The sequence below is a fragment of the Diorhabda carinulata genome, chromosome 1 (genome assembly GCF_026250575.1).
Source record: "Diorhabda carinulata isolate Delta chromosome 1, icDioCari1.1, whole genome shotgun sequence".
Classification (NCBI taxonomy): Eukaryota; Metazoa; Arthropoda; class Insecta; order Coleoptera; family Chrysomelidae; genus Diorhabda; species Diorhabda carinulata.
Window position 1 is genome coordinate 5,840,569 of NC_079460.1, and position 21,089 is coordinate 5,861,657.

At 30.9% G+C, this 21,089-nt stretch overlaps 1 protein-coding gene across 5 annotated transcripts in view; it reads left to right on the forward strand.

Annotated features, from left to right (window-relative positions):
- The window catches only part of LOC130892064 (sodium channel protein para), a 99,190-nt gene that overhangs the window by 48,300 nt on the left and 29,801 nt on the right, over positions 1 to 21,089 (forward strand). For 3 of the 5 annotated variants that reach the window (XM_057797285.1, XM_057797305.1, XM_057797297.1), the window contains 12 exons: positions 941 to 1,096; positions 2,239 to 2,444; positions 2,502 to 2,630; positions 7,761 to 7,852; positions 10,987 to 11,199; positions 12,413 to 12,618; positions 13,407 to 13,571; positions 16,273 to 16,563; positions 18,194 to 18,434; positions 18,916 to 19,133; positions 19,192 to 19,285; positions 19,726 to 19,794. In XM_057797285.1, the coding sequence (XP_057653268.1) occupies positions 941 to 1,096; positions 2,239 to 2,444; positions 2,502 to 2,630; positions 7,761 to 7,852; positions 10,987 to 11,199; positions 12,413 to 12,618; positions 13,407 to 13,571; positions 16,273 to 16,563; positions 18,194 to 18,434; positions 18,916 to 19,133; positions 19,192 to 19,285; positions 19,726 to 19,794 (2,080 nt within the window). The remainder of the gene's footprint in view (positions 1 to 940; positions 1,097 to 2,238; positions 2,445 to 2,501; positions 2,631 to 7,760; positions 7,853 to 10,986; positions 11,200 to 12,412; positions 12,619 to 13,406; positions 13,572 to 16,272; positions 16,564 to 18,193; positions 18,435 to 18,915; positions 19,134 to 19,191; positions 19,286 to 19,725; positions 19,795 to 21,089) is intronic. The other 2 variants (XM_057797313.1, XM_057797320.1) reach the window with 1 other exon arrangement.

Genomic DNA, 21,089 nt, shown 5'->3' on the forward strand with positions numbered 1-21,089 from the left:
GATCCAGGTTAAATTTATTTTTGGTTGTTAGTATTTTGTGGTATTGACTTACCAAGTGGATTCAGTTGAATTTTTAAGAATATCTATATTTATAAACTGTGTAACTTTGATGCTTGATTTTGAGCTTGTTAAGTTTATTCAATTATGCTTGAGCAAATGAGTTTCATATAACCCCTAACTTTCACAATAATGTCTTGGTTTGATACTAATTATGTTAAACAGTTAATTCCCGAAAAACTCTTGCATGTATAAACGTTTTCACCCAATGCTTTATGTTGAACTAAATTATTCAGTATTATAACGCCTATCAACGGTGACTGAGAAATATTTTACAATAATCTCTGGCAAGGGTGTCTGGCTAATTTTTGCTTGTATCTTGTTCCTGTTTCACATATCTAAGATAACGTACATTCGTATTTTATTTATATTCTGAATTGTGAATGGGAAGTACAATTTTATTTTGCAATTCACCTTATGCAAAGTTTGTAGTTATTTTCTGTATACTATTACTGGTAATCACTTCAATTATGGTAAATGAATAATCACATATTGCAACAATACATCGGTGATAAACGTCGGATACAAACACAGATTTCATGAAAACTTCGCCTTGTGTAGGAGGAACGGTGAGCAGAAGGAATTGTCCATATATACCTACCAAATTTTGCAAACAATTTTACCAGTCAACAATTCAAAAATTGCGCAAAAAATAGAGATATGAGAAGGAAGCATTCTCTTCAAATGGAACTGTATATATATATATATATATATATATATATATATATATATATATATATATATATAATTATAATATAATATAGATAAATTGATAAATTATAATAAAATTAAGATGTTGGAGCAGATTAATTATTGAAAGCAAACTACTCTGTAAATAGATATACGTCATGCTTTTATAAACATTTAATTGTGTGAATCACAGATTCGGTATGAGGACGAGGACGAAGATGAAGGGCCTCAGCCCGATCCGACTCTGGAGCAGGGTCTTCCCATTCCGGTACGTCTTCAGGGCAGTTTCCCTCCCGAACTGGCCAGCACACCACTTGAAGACATCGACTCATTCTACCAAAACCAAATGGTAAGTGGATCACATTTCATATGTCTAAGTAGTGATAATACCGATAAATAGGGTGTTCGGGGACTTGATGCAAAAAATTCAGGAGTGAGTAGGTTACGTGAAAATAATGACATGAGAAAAAATATCTCTTACGACCCCTCGTTTCTGAGCTATAGGCCGAAATCAGAGCTTTTGTTTAAATATATTTTCTAAATTATACATTCGAATATTATGAATTTTTAATGAATGAATACGTATGTCCATGTAGTGTGATTGACAGAATAAATAATTCTACACTACTATCTGAAGGCCAGGGGCGGCTCATGCCCAATGGATAACAGTCCGTAACGCAATCTAAAGATAGCAAAAATGAATTTTTCAATCGATTTTTTAACAAAAAGCTACTCTTTGTTTAGCTTGATAAAAGTCATGGCTTAGGAGATATGTAGATCGTTTTAATACCTCGTGTAGTATTTTCAATAAATAATTACAATTTATGATAATTTTCTTTATGGCGAAAGGTTTCCTTGGCATGTACAACGATATAAAAATCTACATACCTCCTAAATCCTTAATTTTATCGTTTTAAACAAAGAGTGACTTTTAGTTGAAAAATGGATTAAAAATTCATTTCTGCTATCTTTATATTGTGCAGATTATCCCTGTAAGAGTTACGGATTGTTCACCATTAGACATGAGCCGCCCCCGGCCTTCAGATAGTAGTGTAGAATTATTTATTCCGTTAAATGTAAGTTCTGATTTCGCTACTTTGAAGGTCTATCACTCAGAAGCGACGGGTCATATGAGAATTTTTTTATTATTCTCACGTCATCTATTCACTCCCGAATTCTTTGCATCAAGTCCCGGAACATCCTGTAGAATAAGGTATATTATAGTGTTCGAGTATAAACCTACAACTAATTTCTCCTGTTGGGTTAGAAATAGTGATATATGATCTAGCATCAACATCAGTGTTAGTTATATTCTCAATTAGGATGTTATACACATACAATAGTCACTATACCCGCAGGATATTAACGCACTCCTAACTATATTAATTGTTTAAAATTTGTACTTAGGAACATAGATCAATTTTTGGATATTACTTTTTCTTTAAATCCAACCTATTGTTAAATAGATATAGATATAAATGTTTGTTCCAGACTTTCGTAGTTATAAGTAAAGGCAAGGACATTTTTCGGTTTAGTGCAACAAATGCTCTTTGGATACTCGATCCTTTCAATCCAATTCGGAGGGTGGCCATCTATATCCTCGTTCATCCGTTATTTTCATTGTTTATCATTACAACAATTCTTGTCAACTGTATCCTTATGATAATGCCTACAACTCCCACCGTAGAATCAACCGAGTAAGTATCTTAAATTTCGTCAATTTATGAGTTTCGATACATTTTTTCTATTTTCAGAGTAATATTTACGGGCATCTACACGTTTGAATCAGCAGTGAAGGTGATGGCGAGAGGTTTTATACTTCAACCATTCACCTACCTTAGAGATGCATGGAACTGGCTCGACTTCGTAGTCATAGCTTTAGCGTGAGTAGAATAGCCTAGATTAGAACATTCACTACTAGGAATTTCCATAGAATAGCTCACGATTTCGCAGAAGTGATCAACATTATAGTAACATTGGTCTTACTCTTGATTTGATAATATCGACCAAAATCATATAAAAAGATAGGGCTCATCTTGTGGTTAAAAATATAACAAATTCTCTTCTTCTTACAACTATATAACATGTGAACTTTCAAAAATATCATTAAAATTTACATTAATGGTAGTAGACACTAACAGAAAACAAGTGACTTGTCTAGTACTTCTAATTACCAGTAAAAGATAATTGAAGAGGTTCTAGTTAGTTTATACCACTTGGTGTACCACTAAAACATAACATATTTGGTTAGTATCGGTTGATAATATTTTAGCTTTTTTAGCTCTTTTTCCATCGCATCTATTTACTTCAGGTCTGTACTTGAAATCATAATAATTTTGTGAAGTAGATCAATTACAAGTATTTAAATCTCATAAAATGATGTGAAGTTTTTTGAACATAACTTATTTAGAACGGTAGATAAATAATCACAAAAAATAAGTACTCAATAAAATTATCGCATCTTCTTAAATGGTCCTATTTAACCTGCAAAAAAAATAATTTTGACATTCACATTTTCTATAGAACTTAATATAAAGAAAAAAGTTTTGGAGAAGTTAGAAGAATAGCAGCTTCTAATTTTTTTGTGGTTAATTTACATCCATATAAAATCGATATCAATATTGCTGTACGGCGCTAACGAATTTCACACCACCAAATATAAATTACTACCAAATATCACTCCCTCTATCCCTTACAACTTCACTGTTTCGTGATCCCATTTTTTACACATGGTGTATAAAAATTCTATTTCATTCTTAGATAAGAGCTATAGACAATTATTCCAAAGTTTCCTGAGATCTATTCTCATCTAACAGTTAGCTAGAATTACTTTGTTGGCTTAACCAAAACATTAATATTAGGGTTCTTCAACTCCATTACAATGTGTGGACGGCCTTTATCATGCATCATTATAAAATTATCGATTATCAAAGGAACCCATGTACCATTAAGTATTCAAATTACCGATTTGTGCAATATACAAGTCGTCTCCAAATAATAAAGCCTCCTCCATCGTATGCATCCATCTGATAAATGTGGTCTAGTAAAAAACTCCTATACACATCTACAGGACTATTATTTGTGGAAAGAGTATATCTAGACCAGTTAGTGATTAACACCCCAATCATTTACTAACCAGTTCAGGTGTTCTGTGGGGAAGGTGATATGCCGGCAGAATTTATCTAGTGAGTTGAGATCTCGTTTCTGGTCGTCGTAATTTCTAGGGGATGGTAAAGTTATCAATATTTGTTTGAATTACTTGAATCTTATACATAAAATCAGTTTAATCCTTAAAGATTGTGGAACGCTCTTTCGGTTTAACGCTCTTTTATTTGAATTCGAGGATTTTCCGAAATTATGGACAGCGCTAGGTTTCCAAAGATGGTCATAACATATCCGAAACAGTGTAGTTGTGTTGTTTGGTGCGGTGCTTTTGTGCTTTCACTGGAAACTGATTAGAATGAGATTAGAAGATAGATTCTGGTAAACGTCAAATTAGTGCCGTATAAATTTGGCTTCTCCCACAAGAAGTTTGACTACTATAATTGATGTTATGGACCAATTTGTTGTAAATGATCCAAATTTTGACAGAAGGCCAATAGCATGACGGGGTGTTATAGATGCTTTATCCACTTATCAACAACAGAATAAAAAAGAAGAAAACGCGAACTACATTAGGTGCCTTTTGAAAATAAAGCGGAAAGTTGAAAGCATAGAATAAATAGACTGAATGTCATACCTTTGCATTTAAAAACAAAGTAGGGTATGGTTGCAGTTCTGAGGTGAAGAAAAAATTTCATTCTATTGATAATAAATAGATTTAGTTTATTGTTTATTGATAAGTTTACCATCGCCTAGTAGACGACCAGACACGGGAACTACACTCACGCTCGCCTATTAACCTTCCCCACAGAACATCTGAACTGGTAAATAATTGATTGTACAGGATGTTAACCACTAACTGGTTAAGATATGCTCTTTCAACAGTCAGCTATGATTTATTTGTCAAAACTTATATTTGACAATGAGTACATCATTGTTTTTTGATTTAGCGGTTTTGTAGATTTTTTGGTGTTTTGAGTTAATTAATTGAGAATTGCGATGTATTGAATTTTGTTGTTTCTTTAAAAATTGATTTTCAATACACTGCAACTCTCAACTAAATGAGTATATATATATATATATATATATATATATATATATATATATATATATATAATGAGCGGTTTCTTATTGGGAACGTGGCAATGAAACACCAAAGTCACTTTGAATGTTGAATTTTGAATCCTATGATTTGAAAAATTTTTACAAGAAATAATACAATTCAAAACCACCGAAAATCTTCATTAATTAATTATTCCCCAGATGATGAATACATGAGTATTCGAAAGCTCGAAAAATATATTAAAGTTAGTCTACTTTTGGTGTTTGATTGCCACGTTCCCAATAAGAAACCGCTCATAATATAGTTGGCAGACTTCGTTAAAATTCATATAAAAAAAAACTAAAACTGTATTAAGGAACCACCACGAGATAACAAAAAAATATAAATCAACGATAAAAATTCAAAAAATTTTCAAGCGGAAGAAAATACACAAAGAAGAGAATTTTTAGAAATGGTTCATATATATAGAAGCGAGAAAGCTATAAATAATGAACTCAATAATAAGTCAAATTTACAGCTTTATTTTGTAAATTTGACTACAATTATTAATTTGACTATAGCTACTACATATTTTTGAGATATGAAAACTGAGGAAAAATTAATTTTTAAGGTTACAACAGATTTTATTTTCAAATCACAATGTAGGTGATATATGGATTTATATAAATACAATACAAGAAATACAAGCCATTCATCTTGATATTATCAAGATTTCTCTATACTGAGCTTTCCTCTTTGTTGTAGAATTTCAATTACCAGTGCGCTAGTATTCTATCGTTTTTTATAATTAGCATCATAAGCTGATCTGCTTATCTGTAACCAATGTAAAATCAAGTTACACAGGAGGAATTCAAATAATGCTTTCATTGGGTTTGACCATACATTTATCCGCCTACATCTATGCAAATTGTGTTAAGCTTCGTTGTACCCTACCACCTACGACTCTAAGTATTTTTTGGCTTTTAATTGATACTACAATTGATTTTTACAAAGTAGATTCTCAACCGAATATTGATAAAGTTAGTTCGATCTTCTTACTTATATGTTTTGAATGATCATTGAACATCGAAATTTTTGTAAAGGTTTAGGTACCATAGAAAACGTTTTATGCAATTAATTCTTTGATATTAGATTTTATTTTCACAGATTTGAGGTACAAAAATTACTTATATTGTTATAAAATTGTAAAAGTTTCTAAAGAATCAAGTGAGTTGTGTCTGCTAAACAGTTGTCTTTGAAATCGAAAGTAGAATACTTTAGTAGTTACGTTATCCTTTTAGAACATTATGTAAAATGACCCATTAAAACTGCATCAATTTCCTAATGAGCAATGTGTCTTTGAATAATATGTACGATCCATGGATATATATTTTTCAAGTTTGCTCATCAACAAATACTTTTGTATTGAAAGAGACAGCGTGATTAGGGATTACATTGTTAGGAATATTTAATAATGATCACCAAAGCCTATCGGTTGCATATAATATTACTATGATCGTAAAAAAAACGAAAAATTGGAAAAACTCATAATGTATTCCTTGCTAGCAGTGCAATATACTTTTTGTATAGTAATATATATACATGTGGATGAGTAAAATAGTTATGAAGAGCTAGATCTTCAAAACAGCAAAAGTTAACATATAAAATTTTAAGACGTTTATTATACCAAAATAGAATAAAGGTAGACTGATATTAACATTAATATCGTTTTTTAGAATGATACAAAAATCACCAGCTTACAGGAATTAGAAATATACTGATAAACTAAATTTACAGCCTATTAATATCGGAAATGTTGAACATATGACAGTAGATAAACCACGGTAACAAAGAGAAGACAGATATAAATATTACAGGCTAAAGTTCTGGACCTTGTGTGGGAGTATAATCACAAAGTTGTATGCAAAATAAAATGAATAGAGTATTAAAAGAGCTATGAAATTTTAAACTCTAAACACTAACATATTGCACATCTGTCAAATCTGGTGAATTTGTTGAAAAATAAAGGAATGCGATTTAAAAAATCGATATCTGATCTTTATGTTTTTTATTAATGTATGCATAAATTCTAAGTTCACAGGATTTGTTATGAATATCAATATAATATAATACATGCATTGTAAAATTATAACATATTGATTCAGTTGTATATTCCTCATGTTGTTGAAACTAAGAAATAAATAAAATCATCTGTGCTATTTTGATATGTAATAATATCTGAAGATATTGGATACTTCTAATGAATTGATAGAATAAATTAAAAATAGAGGGCAAAAATTCTCTTCGTTGTCATAATTAGATATAATCATTTTGGAAGGTATTATTTAGGTGATCATATTTTTGTAAGAGAGTTTGTTGTAACTTAGTAAAGTACCTCCAAGTACTCTCGTAATAAGTCACGCTTTATCATTTTTCTTTTCACAAGACAAAAAGAACCAGTCAATAAATAACATATTAGAAGATGTTATATTCAGTACCAAGTAGTTTTTCGAAAATACAAAGAATTATGTCCTTTATATTAATCGATTATTCAAAACCACATTATAAGCAGTTAGGATGATGTAAGTTGTTAAGTGTGTAAGACATTTAGTCCATCAAAAACATTAGTAAATAGTTTAGTATTACTATTATTTACCTCTGACCTAGAAATGATATTTGTTAGAACTTGATGTAGTTCCTGTTAGTTTAACAATTGAACTATTTTTAAAAATTTTTTATATGCATTATGAACGTAAACTGTGTTGTTCAATGTAAAATGTTTTTTAACTAATCGGCAGCTTATTAGTGTGATCTCCTAGTTAGCAAACGCCTCAGTATAGTATTATGCTAAAATATTTCATGTTTTCAGTTATGTTACAATGGGTATAGATCTTGGAAATCTCGCTGCCTTAAGAACATTCAGGGTACTGCGAGCCCTCAAAACTGTCGCTATTGTACCAGGTAAGCAATATTGTCGCATCATCATATGTTTTTGATTTATTGCTCTTAATTTCCAGAAGTTTTTCCAATTTTTAGTTATTTAAATTTCAAGAAAAATTAATTTCAAAAATATCATGTCTTAAACGTTATGCAACTTCACACTTTTGTAAAATTTTGAAAAACCAGCAATTTATATATTAAACAAAAAAAATGGTATTGCTGTGGATTTGATGTCAACATCGATTATAGGCTAATAAGTAGAATATTGAAATTTATAAACGATTGGGTATGGTTATAAAGCCAGGAGACAAACGGAAGTTACGCATTTATTTAGAGATAAATATTCCGACTTGTCACCCATATCACAAAGGGTTGAAGGGTGGAAATCCCGGGGCGCTTATACGATCTGCGTATGGTTCTATTCTCATTATATTTCGACGCCTTCGTGGCTGCATTAAATTCTAGAACTGCAGTCAGAGCATCTACCAAAGTTTTTGGATGGGCTAAACGACGTCTCCTCGCAGTTCAATAGTTAAGTTTACTTTATCGAACCAATTATTTACTCTATCGGCTGCCTCAAATTGTTTAACGTAAGTGGTCCAAGACGTTGCCGTCAAACGTTGGGGCTGTCACTCGGGTAAAACTACCTTATCTTCGGTCTTGAATACTGCTTGTGGAATGCAGGATTTCATTCGTTCGATCTTTTTTGCTGCTACTGAAATGTCTTCTGTTCTCTTTGTTTTTCTCATCCGTAGTTGTCATATTGTTCTCGATATCCGAGTTTTTTTAGAGATGAGATTTTGTGTTGGACGTCAGTAGTAATGTCGGTCGAAATATCTTCGATATTGGTATATATAATAAAACTCAGCACATCAATCGGTGAAGGAATGTAATTATAAAGTAATAATTTTACTTTTCACATCAACAAGTTACTGCACCACTTTCACTTACCTATATTAGTTTTTAATTTTTATAAGTATTGTTTACACTTAACAAGTTCCACTGAGAACTTATTATCTCTATCTTCTTTAAAATACATAGGAATGTTTTTATAGCACAAATGCTTCATGGCTCACGTTTTTTGTGTTTTTATTTTAACTCTATGGAGATTTTTACCAGTGACGTTGCTTTATTAGGATAATTATGAACACGTCGCAATTGAAGGTTGATTTCCTAACTCAAATTCAACAGCTTTCAAACGAAAAATTACTTTGAAAACATTTCCTTGATACAGTAGGTACATATATTTTTCAAGATATTTTATTTTGAAAATTTCATTATACACAACCATTATAACCAAAACTATTCCCTGTCTGGTTTGGTATTTAAAAATGCGCAAATCATAATTCTAGTTTTGCTCCCTCAATCCGTCCCTCTTTTAACTCTGTCTTTTCCCTTTAAAACTGAAACAATAGGAATTCCGTATACGTCTCTTAATAATCAAGTAAAAAATTCGTCATCTAGTCAAGGGCTTTTAAATTACATTCGATATAAAAACGTTATACAAGTCCTTAATTGTTGATTCTCCCATTTATTTAAAAATCAACTCGAACAACCGCCTCCAGATAATAGAAGGGAGATAATCTGGCACGATCTGTTAATATTAGGAATATAATGGTTATATTAATGTTCTCCAAAACTTCAAGAGATTATCTTCCTCACAAATTCGCAATTTAAAACTGAAACTAAGTATCGTACGTCTCATTTTTTGAGCATATTATAGTGCATATACTATCCAGAATTAATTCTTCATTAGGATGGTAAATTTTACCTAAACAACTAGTTGCCATTCATGAGTATATAACTAAAAAAAAATATTCAAAAAACTCATTTCAGCGTATACGAAATGTAATAGGAAAATATGGGTGAATTGTTTTATCGGAAACAATTGAAATTAATCTCCTTGAAAGTACTGAAAAACAACGATCATATCAGCGTAATAGCATAATTTTCATCTACTGTAACAATTGAATTTTTTTGTTTACACTCGTGTCATTTGCAAATGATTTTTTAAAATAGTTAGACCCATATGAGATTTCCATGGTAAATTCTTGACTAGTTATATTTTTTTGTTTACAAATTTGTCCACTTTGATACTGAATATTTTCTGACCGTTGATCACCTTCAACTGACTCATTTCCACCTCTAATTTGCTTATACTACCTGTAAGCAGTTTTCAAAGTTACTACATTATCATAATATACAGATTTCACAAATCTAGGTTAATGTTTCTGACAGATTCTGTTCACTAAAGGCGTGATAAGAGCTATTGTTATGAACAAATTGAAATCAATCTTATACAGTGTATTTATGTTCGAAATAACATCTTTAGATGAATTAATCAAATATGATTCTGTTTGTTAGTAAGACGCAAAATTAGATTTCATTGAAAACGTAAGGTACAAATATAGATATTTATAAATCAAATTGTATAAATTCACGCTATAATTCACACATACACATGAAGAGAACATTTTTAGCACGCGTTAAGTTTTCTGGGTAATGTTTTAATTTCGAAAATTATCCTGTATAACCTACATACGTGAATTATAGATAAAAAGCCTGTTATCAAGTTAAAAATTATCTGTTTATTATTCATTGTCGCCTAGTACACTCTGAACATTTTTTCTAATCCAGCTAGTTCAACTTTCACTTTGCTAGAAAGGTGGCTTTAAAAACTGGGTCCACACTTATAAATTACGTGACCGTCTCTAAGGAGAGAGAAGCTTAAAAATATTGCAATGACTTATGTTTCTCGAAGAAAATTCAATTTCATATCTTCTTTTATTTATTTCAATCCGGTGGGTACACCATACCAATAAATATTTCTGATATAATTATAAAACCTATTTTTCTTCTTTCAATACTTCAAGCATGTATTATAAAATTGGAATGTAATTATTCACAGATTTAGTTAGTTGAAATCGAATTGTTTATTTGAAATATAATAATAAATATATATGTTGAAAATAATTTCATCATGATTTTATTCATGACAATTTCTGTACGACATTTTTCAATTATAAATCCTTCAAATATATGCTAAAATTAACTTGATTCAAATGCGCAGGGTTAATTATGATTTTCATGTTTGAGAACTAAAACTTCATCTTTTAAAACATAAAACGTAATTTATAGATTTACTCTCATTCCAGGTTTGAAAACCATCGTTGGAGCTGTAATTGAATCAGTAAAAAATCTACGAGATGTGATAATTTTAACAATGTTTTCTCTTTCCGTATTTGCACTAATGGGTTTACAAATTTATATGGGAGTTCTTACACAAAAATGCATTAAAAACTTTCCAAATGACGGTTCCTGGGGAAATCTTACCGATGAAAACTGGGAAAAGTTTATGGATAATAAGAGTGAGTACATTCCGTATTATTTTGAGCCCTCTATAGCTTTGCTATGGCATATCATTTTTGTGGAAATTAATTCAATTTTGGAATTTAGGGATAGATTATTAGTTTCTGTAACAATTTGTGTTCGATCTGAAAGAAGTAATATACAATCAGTCAATGTACTATCAAGATGTGAATAATCTTGGAAAACCTCATAAGAAATCGTCTTAGAGCTGAAGGTTCCACATAAAATATAACGAGATGAAATGATATATATACAAGGCTATACATTCTATTGAGGATTGTAGCCGCTCAAATTGAGCTTTATTGACCCTGTATTTTTGTGGGTGGTCAGCCCACATTTTACCCTATTTAATTACAGCTTATCACATATTTTTGCAGCTTCGACTATTGTTCTCCATTTTCTCTATCGTGTATCTGTTTGTTCCAGTCACGTACGCCCAGATTTTCCATATCTTAATCTGATCTTCCTATCTATTTTTTGGTCTACCAGGCAATATTTTCTCGCTCGGTCTCCATTCTGTGAGTCTCCTTGTACCCTGCCGTTTTTCCATCTTTTTTAATGTGTCCGTACCATTGTATTCTTTTTGCTGTAATTGTATTTACTATATCCTCATTTTCTAATATATTCTTAATTTCATAGTTCGTAAGTCCTCTATACTCATTATTTCCAACTTTTACTGGTCCTTCGAAGATGAGGTCATTTATATTCACTGTTTCTTGTTTGTGAACTTCTTTCTTTCTTTCAATTTCCATATGTTTTGTCTTTTTCTGATTTATTGTCAATCGTTTTTTTCTGCCTCTCTTACAATTTACTCAACATCAAGAAAAAGGCAATAATCGTTTCTCGTTTCTGTTTTCGTAGTAAATAAAATTCAAGTACTTGATTACTATGTCCATCAATCAAAAATTAAAATAACTTCTATACACTATGTTTATAATTTTCAGAACAATATAGATTAACGTAGATATCCTCTTTAAACTGGATTACAAGGAGGGTTTTGTCAGATTGCTTATAAAACAGTATTCTTGACAAGTAGAACTAATATGTCAAATATAAGAAGATATTACAAATACTTCTACATTGGACAGAAGCATGATTTTTTGGCGACATTGTTTATCATGTTTTCAATTTTTTTATTTAGATTTGCTTTATCTATAACTCTTGTTTGGTTATATAAATGAATCATCATTTAATGACAACATTCTATTTTAGCAAATTGGTATGTAGATGACAATGGAGACTATCCACTCTGTGGTAATTCCTCAGGAGCTGGCACATGCAAGCCAGGTTATACGTGCCTACAGGGTTACGGAGAAAATCCAAATTATGGTTACACTAGTTTTGATACTTTCGGCTGGGCCTTTCTTTCCGCCTTTAGATTAATGACACAAGACTACTGGGAAAACCTTTACCAATTGGTAAGAATAAGTTCCGTAGCCAAAATTATATTAAAATTTATAATTTCTTTATTCACTATTTAAAAAAAAAACATTATTTTGTATGTATACTCTATCCAAATTTAAAAATTTTTTTATTAGTGGTTAATAAATAGTATTAATCACTTAAATTATCAGGGTCACATTATTTGTTAATCCTATTTGGCTTTTGAGACATATGCGTCATGTTCAAGAAGTCTCAGTATATTTTCTATCTAAAATACAAAATCAAATTTGCACTCGAACAAGCTGAGTCATTTAGTTTGTATTCGACAGCCAATGATAGTATACCTTGTGATTTATGGGAAAATAAAAAAATTGATTTCGTGTGCTCATCAAGTATTATTTGTTGGAAAAAAATCAAAACCAGTCATTCAGATCAATGTTAAGCTTGATAAACATTATGAGAGTTCTTCACAATCAATGAAACAATAAATTGTGCCATTTTTAATGTATATTCCAAGCTTTCGAATAACTAAGAGGATACATAATAAGAAAATTAATTAATAGAGCATTGCGGCATAATAAGTATTCTATGAAATATTGAATTAATCTGATTCAAAGAACAACCTTCAAAATAACAGCAGACATAGATACATACACTTTGGTATTTAATTGCTACAACTCATTATAGAAGTTTTCAAACTAAATCAAATGAAATATTTTGCTTAATTTCTTGACTTCTAAATGTTTTGAAGGTTCTAAGCAGTTACTGCTATTCTCTGGAAATATATAACAAACTGTGATGAATATTTATATATTTATTTCAGGTATTGCGGTCCGCAGGTCCATGGCACATGCTATTTTTTATTGTGATTATATTTTTGGGATCGTTTTATTTAGTTAATTTAATATTAGCTATTGTTGCGATGTCTTATGACGAATTACAAAAGAAAGCCGAAGAAGAGGAAGCAGCTGAAGAAGAAGCCATCAGGGTGAGATATTATTTAATCCTTGAATTTGATCCGAAATCTATTCCCAAATGAATTCTTTTAGCAATAAAAAATAATGGTTTATCTGCTTTGTTAAACCTTCTTTTTCTTATCTGAAAATCTCTACTAAGGTTATAGTTTTCAAGTCTGTACTATTACTATTTTTATCTTATTTCTTGCACTAGCCTCGTTCATTTGTGTATTTACAGTAGTATTGAAACTTTTTTTAAGATTTCATTGCTCATGAATCATTAGATATTACAGTGAAGATATTAAATTTGGGCGTATATTCGTCAAATCCATTAGACGTGCATTTATTAACGAATCGTATTATCTTCATTTGTTCTTCACACAATCACTACATCTAGAACCAACTAGATTTAATAACACCCCGAACTTTTGTATGTTACCTTACAATGAATTATCTATTTAAGGATCACTGTCTCATTTAATGTACAGTAGAATATAAAAAGAAACAAAATACTTTCTATCACACCTATCTTAAACGAATCCTGCTAAATAATTCGTGCGACTCTTGAAAGTAAATAACTTATTCCAGATTAAGATTAGTACACTACTTTTGCCATGGTTTACCGATTTTACCATACCAATTATGACCAGAGGAACCAAGCTTTCACCGAATTCAAATCGAATAAATATTTAGAAGGAAACTTCATAGATTATGCTAATAATGAACTTGAAAATAAAATTGAGGAAAGTACTAATAATGAGGTACTTCTTCCTATTAAATAGAAGATCTTGATACTATCCTGTGACATTAATACTGCTGTATATTTATATCTAAACAAAATTCTTCCCAATGGATAAAAGAAAATCACGGTAGTTCCGATACCTAAAATCAATCACCTTTAAAACTTGTCAGATTTTATACAAATAACGGTATCAGTTATTCAACGTGTTTGAGATCAAATGAGATATTTTGTTAATTCTTATAATTTTTACCAAAAGTAACTGATAATATTCACCACGCACTAGATAATAATGAACTATTAATACTAGTCCTTTTACTTCTTTGCCATTGCTACAAATGCGGTTTAAAAAAAGTTATCTGAGGAATAGATGGTAAAGGATGTTTTTACATAAAAAGTCTTCCTATATAGCAACCATCAAAAATCGAGACCTTTATTATTATTTATTCTTTATACCACTGAATTCCAAAAATATTTAATATAGTGTGGTATCACTTATATCCTCACGACACTTAGTGTTATTACGTATTCAAGCAGGGTAAAATGAGTGGAGCCTGTTTGCATATATGTAAATACGTAATGCGGTCCATGAGTTCCTAGCCTAACATAGAAAGAAAAATGAAAAAACTTATCTTCCTTATCTGATTATCTTCCAATATTTTCACACACATTTTAAAACGTCTGACTAAAGCTTCTAATCCACTATAAAAATATGATGCATCTTTAGAGTTAAATGTTCGTACACCACCTGTTTAACTTTGCCTTCAGCTTTGCCAACAAAAGAAAATCGGACGGGGAGAGATGAGGACTATATGATGGGTACTTAATCTCTCTGAAGCAAGATTTGTATACAGTAACCTTAGAGAATGAAGCATTGTGAACAGGAGCATTGTCATGAAGCAAGTTTACTCCAAGGCTGAATTTGCCACGTCTTTTATTGAAAATTCTTGGAACAACTGCCTTAGTAAGTCAGGGTAATATGCCGCGTTCGCAGTTGTATTTTATTTCTTAGTCAATCAAAAACGATACCCTCGCAGTCCCAAAATATTTAAGACACACTTTTTTGGTGCTTTTCGTGACCTTGCACTAATTTTTGTCATATTAAAATTCTCATGTAGGATCCTTAGAACACTTGCTTTGGAAATGCCGGTATGTGCTGCAATATTTTTTCATTCGCTTAGAACAATTTCTTCCACTAATAATAATGTTTTCTGGAGTAGTCACCTTCACTGAACGTGGGTCATTTTTTTATGATTCTCATCGCCAGTGGAACAACTTGACTGATTTAATTGATGTACATAAGTCACCGTAAACATCCTCAAATTTGTTTTTGATTTGTGTTGGTGTTAATATTTAATTGAAATTTTGTAAAAGCTCGAAACTCAATTTAAGACATATAGCTCCACTATATTAAAATGGATCGTAGCAGCAAGTTGAAACTTTGTGTGAAGCTCATTGAAACTTGCCACTAGCGTGTGTATAAATATTTTTACGAACGCACTCTATTAACTATATTAGGCCAAGAACTCAAGGACCGCACTACGTAAATTGGTGACTTATTGCAAGCCTTTAACTATTTTTTTCCAGCTATGAATACTTCTAAAACGAAATTATTGCTTATCTCTAGACGTCGAGCAACGAAAACCATTTCAAATCAAATTATCATTCAAGTGAACTCAAAATTTGTTGATAAAGCAAGAAACTTAGGCGTAATACAGGTTTCATAAAATCAAATTCTTTGTAATTGTAACATTGTGAAGATCTTCATTCTTTATTCGAGTAAGGTTTATAAAGGCTAGGTTTTTTTTAATTGGCTATTTATCATATACTTCTCAATTTTAAATTTTTGTATCTTTATAAAGTTAATAGTCTTATAGTAGTTAAATTTCTTACAGCTTTAATGATGTATGACCTGTATTGTAAATTACCAATAAAAGCATTTAGTATTATTATCACTACAATGGTGATATCGATGTGAAAGTTTTGTTTTGTAGGAAGCCGAGAAAGCCGCACAGGCAAAACAGGACAGAGCGGATGCGCGAGCAGCGGCAGCTGAGGAAGCCCGAGAAGCTGCAGCCGCAAATTTAGCTGCTGAAAACTGTCCAGATATTGTAAAGTCCCCATCCGATTTTTCCTGCCACAGTTATGAGCTATTTGTGGGACAAGCAAAGGGTCACGATGACAACAATAAGGAGAAGATGAGCATTCGATCTGAAGGATTAGATTCAGTGAGTGAGCAGAGAAGAATACCTACTAATCCCACCAAGATGCGGAAAGTTAGCGCTGTAAGTGTCTTGATACTTTTGAGCCTTGTTTCAAATCGACAACCATCATTGCAGGTGGCTATACAAATACACTTTTCACATTAAAGGATTATCAATTTGGCATAATTTTCAAAAAATTAGCTAACGGGTTTTATCATAATACAATACACATTTTATCTGCAAACAAACACATTTTTTTGTATCATGATTACATGACTATCAGTAGATAAGTTTCTTGTGAAGTTGAAATACCCTAATAATCGGAAGAAAAAAAGATCCAGATTGCTGCATCCAAAATGTTCGATTAGTGTGGGTAATTAAGAAATGAGAACGTTGAGAAAATATTTTCAAATTTTTGTTAATTATAATGTGATTTTCTCATCAGAAATTACTCACGTTGAATCCATCTCAACTAGTAAATAAAACAATTCATCCTACTTTCCCTTATATTTCGAAAACATAAAATAAAGTAATGAAAATATGCATCAAGAACAAAAATTATAAGAGTATATATTATATCAATAAACACAATATACAAAATAAGAACGTGAAATATTGGAATTGTACCAATCAATAACCCATCAAACCTTGTGTGAACCAACATTATACTTTTGACGTTTTCACCAGCTAATAGAACCATAGAACAATAATATATACCTTTTACGGAAAAATATCACGGATCTAAGCATAAGGAATCTGTTTGAACTGGTCGATTTAGCCCGATATTCTATTTCCTGGAAATTTTCTATAATGCTTTGTCTGTTAAATTTGCTTGAATCTGAGGAAAAATTGTAATTAAAAAAAAGTTATTTGTCAAATAACAGTAAAACAGTACAGTGTTTTTAATTGAGCACAATTACATATGAACTAAAATGTTTAACTCACTATTTTCCAATGCCTTGTCCTAGTTAATGTTATTCGTGCAGTGATTATTGAAGCAATGCAATTTATTTCAATTTTGTAATTCCATTTTCATGGGTTGGCTTTGTTTAGTCTCGAACTCTTTGTCAAGTGCTAGGTTACCCCTTATTTGGAATTAAGTGATAATGCAAATTATGTATTACATTCAGTATGGTGTCCTTAAATCCTCATCACTTATGGATCTATTAATTTTCTTATTAAAAATTCACTAGATGTTGGCTCCAAAACGTTTACTAATCACCTGTTATGATGGTTTGAAATGATAAATGTTGCTTATTCAAACTAAAATTGATGTTAAATCAAAAAAATGTAAAGATCATGACAATTATAGTGTTACAGCCTTCATTGGTTTAATATTGATTTATCTGATCAGTGTTAAACAAATGTTCTGCACTTTACTTTTAGTTGTCACAATTCTTTAGAACGTTTTTCACCTGCAGTTTTTATTTTATTTTTCATTTTAATACCGACTGCGGTTTGCAATAGTTCGGCAAATACGACAATTAAACTGCAACAAATCACGATATCTTTCGTCTCTTTGCTACAAATCAAAGCTGTTAGACTGTAACTTATTAGGACAAAGAATTTGAACTAAAAAAATTTCAAACAGTTATTTTATCTTTTATGTTTTGAGTTTTGCAGCTTAATAAGATTTACCGAAACTTGTTCCATTATTTGGTTAGAAATTTTTGTACGTAACGCTCATGTATAGACTATCTCCCATATTCAGGCCAGTCTCAGCTTACCTGGATCGCCTTTCAATCCTCGTCGAGGCTCCAGAGGAAGCCACCAGTTCACTATGCGCAGTAATCGCCGTATGATACCACCTCCTGGTGATCGTAAGCCTTTGGTCTTATCCACATATTTAGATGCTCAAGAACATTTACCTTATGCCGATGATTCTAATGCTGTTACACCGATGAGTGAAGAGAATGGAGCTATGGTTGTTCCTATTTATTATGCTAATTTGGGTAAGTACTTGGCTTTCTGAACACATACACAATCATCTTTCGTGTACTCCATTTTACAATCATCTTAATGCAGTTTATGAACTTGAGCTGAATGGTTACGATATTTTGTCATAAAATGTGTCTCAATTTATATGCATTTCCAACCTGATTAATCAATTTTTATAATAATATGAAGTAATTTATCTGCATAATTTCACAATCTGTATTCACTTCAATTTGAACAATAAACCTAATCTCAACGTATTATCACTTTATGGTTCAGAGTTAACTTCTGCTCACTAACAAAATAGATTTTGCAACGTCTCTAGAATGGTTCTTGTAGAACTTTAAGCGACTAGTTTGTGATGGGTATATTTAATTACAATTTAAGTTGTATTTATGTAAGAAAATTAACCTAACTCTGTCGTTCTATATATTTTTAGTTTTTTTTGAATTCAAGTAACTAGTCGTTTTGTTTAATAAAACTGGATATGTTGGTTAGGTTCGCGTCATTCATCATACACATCGCACGCTTCACGAATATCTTACACCTCTCACGGAGATCTCTTGTGTGGTTTGGGTGGTGCTGGGAAAGTAATAACAAAAGAAAGCCAACTCAGGAATAGATCACTCAGGACTGGACCTCCCCTTGCGACAACAGCCACAACAACGCCCACCAATTACACCGATTATAATCATAGAGCACATCGAGGAGATTACGTAAGAATAAAATATTCTTAAAAGTGGACTACTTTATATATCAATTGTTATTTAACAGGATGGACCAACAAGCCAAATGGAGGGGAAGATAAAGCATTTAGACAATCCATTTATTGATAGTAATCAAAGACAAACTGTAGTAGATATGAAAGGTAAGATAACATAAATAATATAAATATTAATAACTGATTTACCAGCTGATGCATGCCGTGAAAAACAAATGATTTTCAGAATTTATGAATATTTATCTCATATTAATTGCACAATTTCAATGTTTTCTGCAATAATACCAAACTTGATCGACCAAAGCTCAACTTTGGTATATTCTTTCCAATATGTAATATACATGATCTGTATCAGGAATAGTGTTAATAACATTTGATTCAATGTTCTCTAATCTACATACTACACGTTGAAGTATTACTTTTATATATTTGTATCAGTAACTCTTTGAATGAAACAAATAATAACGAGTATTTACAGAACAGCTATCAATTATATAACTCTAATAAAAAAGAGCATGTAGCAATTGACTATTGGAAACGATACACTCTAAATTGTTACAGTAATTCTGTTATTTTTATTATTACAGATGTTATGGTTTTAAACGACATCATAGAGCAAGCTGCTGGTAGACAAAGCGGTGCGAGTGATCATGGAGGTGAGTTATTTATTGTTCTCTTCCAAATTTAATGTCCAACACGATATTTCCACACCATCGCAATTTGCTCAAACTAATTCTATTGCCTTGTAATGCACGCATTACATTTTTTGATGTGTTATCAAATAAAAACTAATACATATTTATATTGTATGTAAACTTAACGGAGGAAAATTAACAAGTTAAAACTTTAGGTAAATAAAATTGAATTATCATTAAATTTGGCACATCCTTTTTGTATTGGAGCACCAAATTTGGTAGAATATTATAGATATCATGATAGCAACGGACACATGTTTTTGGTGTTTTCTCATTTCGTCATATGTTCTATAGATTCATACTCAGCACTAACCTAAATTAATGAGCTAGCAGTTGATTACTTGAACAGCAAAACTATATTTACATATTTTTCACACATTATTGATAGACTTTTAGAATCAATCACACATATATTTAATTAGATTTCTACCAATTAGCATATGTAGAATGTTCTACTATGAACCAGCCGTTGTTCTATTTTACTTTTAATCTCTACATTATAAAAAAATTCAGCATACAATCCTTACTCAAGGTGACATACATATCCTATTACATTTATGGAATTGCTATTAAAATTTTGAAAAACATTAATATCCACATTGGGATGCATCATACTATTAGGTAGTATATTGGTTCAGAATCAGCCACTATTAGAAATTGAAACCCTGTTCGATATATTCTAATAATATTGAATGGTTAATAAATATGTGCGATATTACAGAGCTCTTATGCGAATGAATGATATAGACGATATATGCGTTGAATATTTATTTTATTATATAAACAACTGCTATTTTTCCCCATTTGTAATTCCGGTATACATTATATTAAGTATACTTATCACTGAGCTCGCGTTTTCCCTTTCAAATGACACCCCCCTTTCAAATTATTTACAATACTCTTTTACTTGTTGCATAATATGTATGCATGTGGTAGTGAAGATATGATCTCCAAACAGTCCCTGAGCTAAATCATTAAAATACATGGTAGTGGATACGTAATCCAGAAAATAACAATAACCTCAAAAATTATAATAAATATCATTTATTCCGAGACACATCGCCTTCACTATATCGGGTATTTTGTTGTAACATAACTAATTATTAAAATATCTTCACATTGAAATTTTAAATGTAAAATAATTTCCTTTGTAAGAATCTTTCATTAATAAATACATCAGTAAAAGTTATATTTAGTTTTACTAAGATGTTTCAAAAACGGTGATCCAGTGTCTAGGATAGATAGAAAACTGAAAA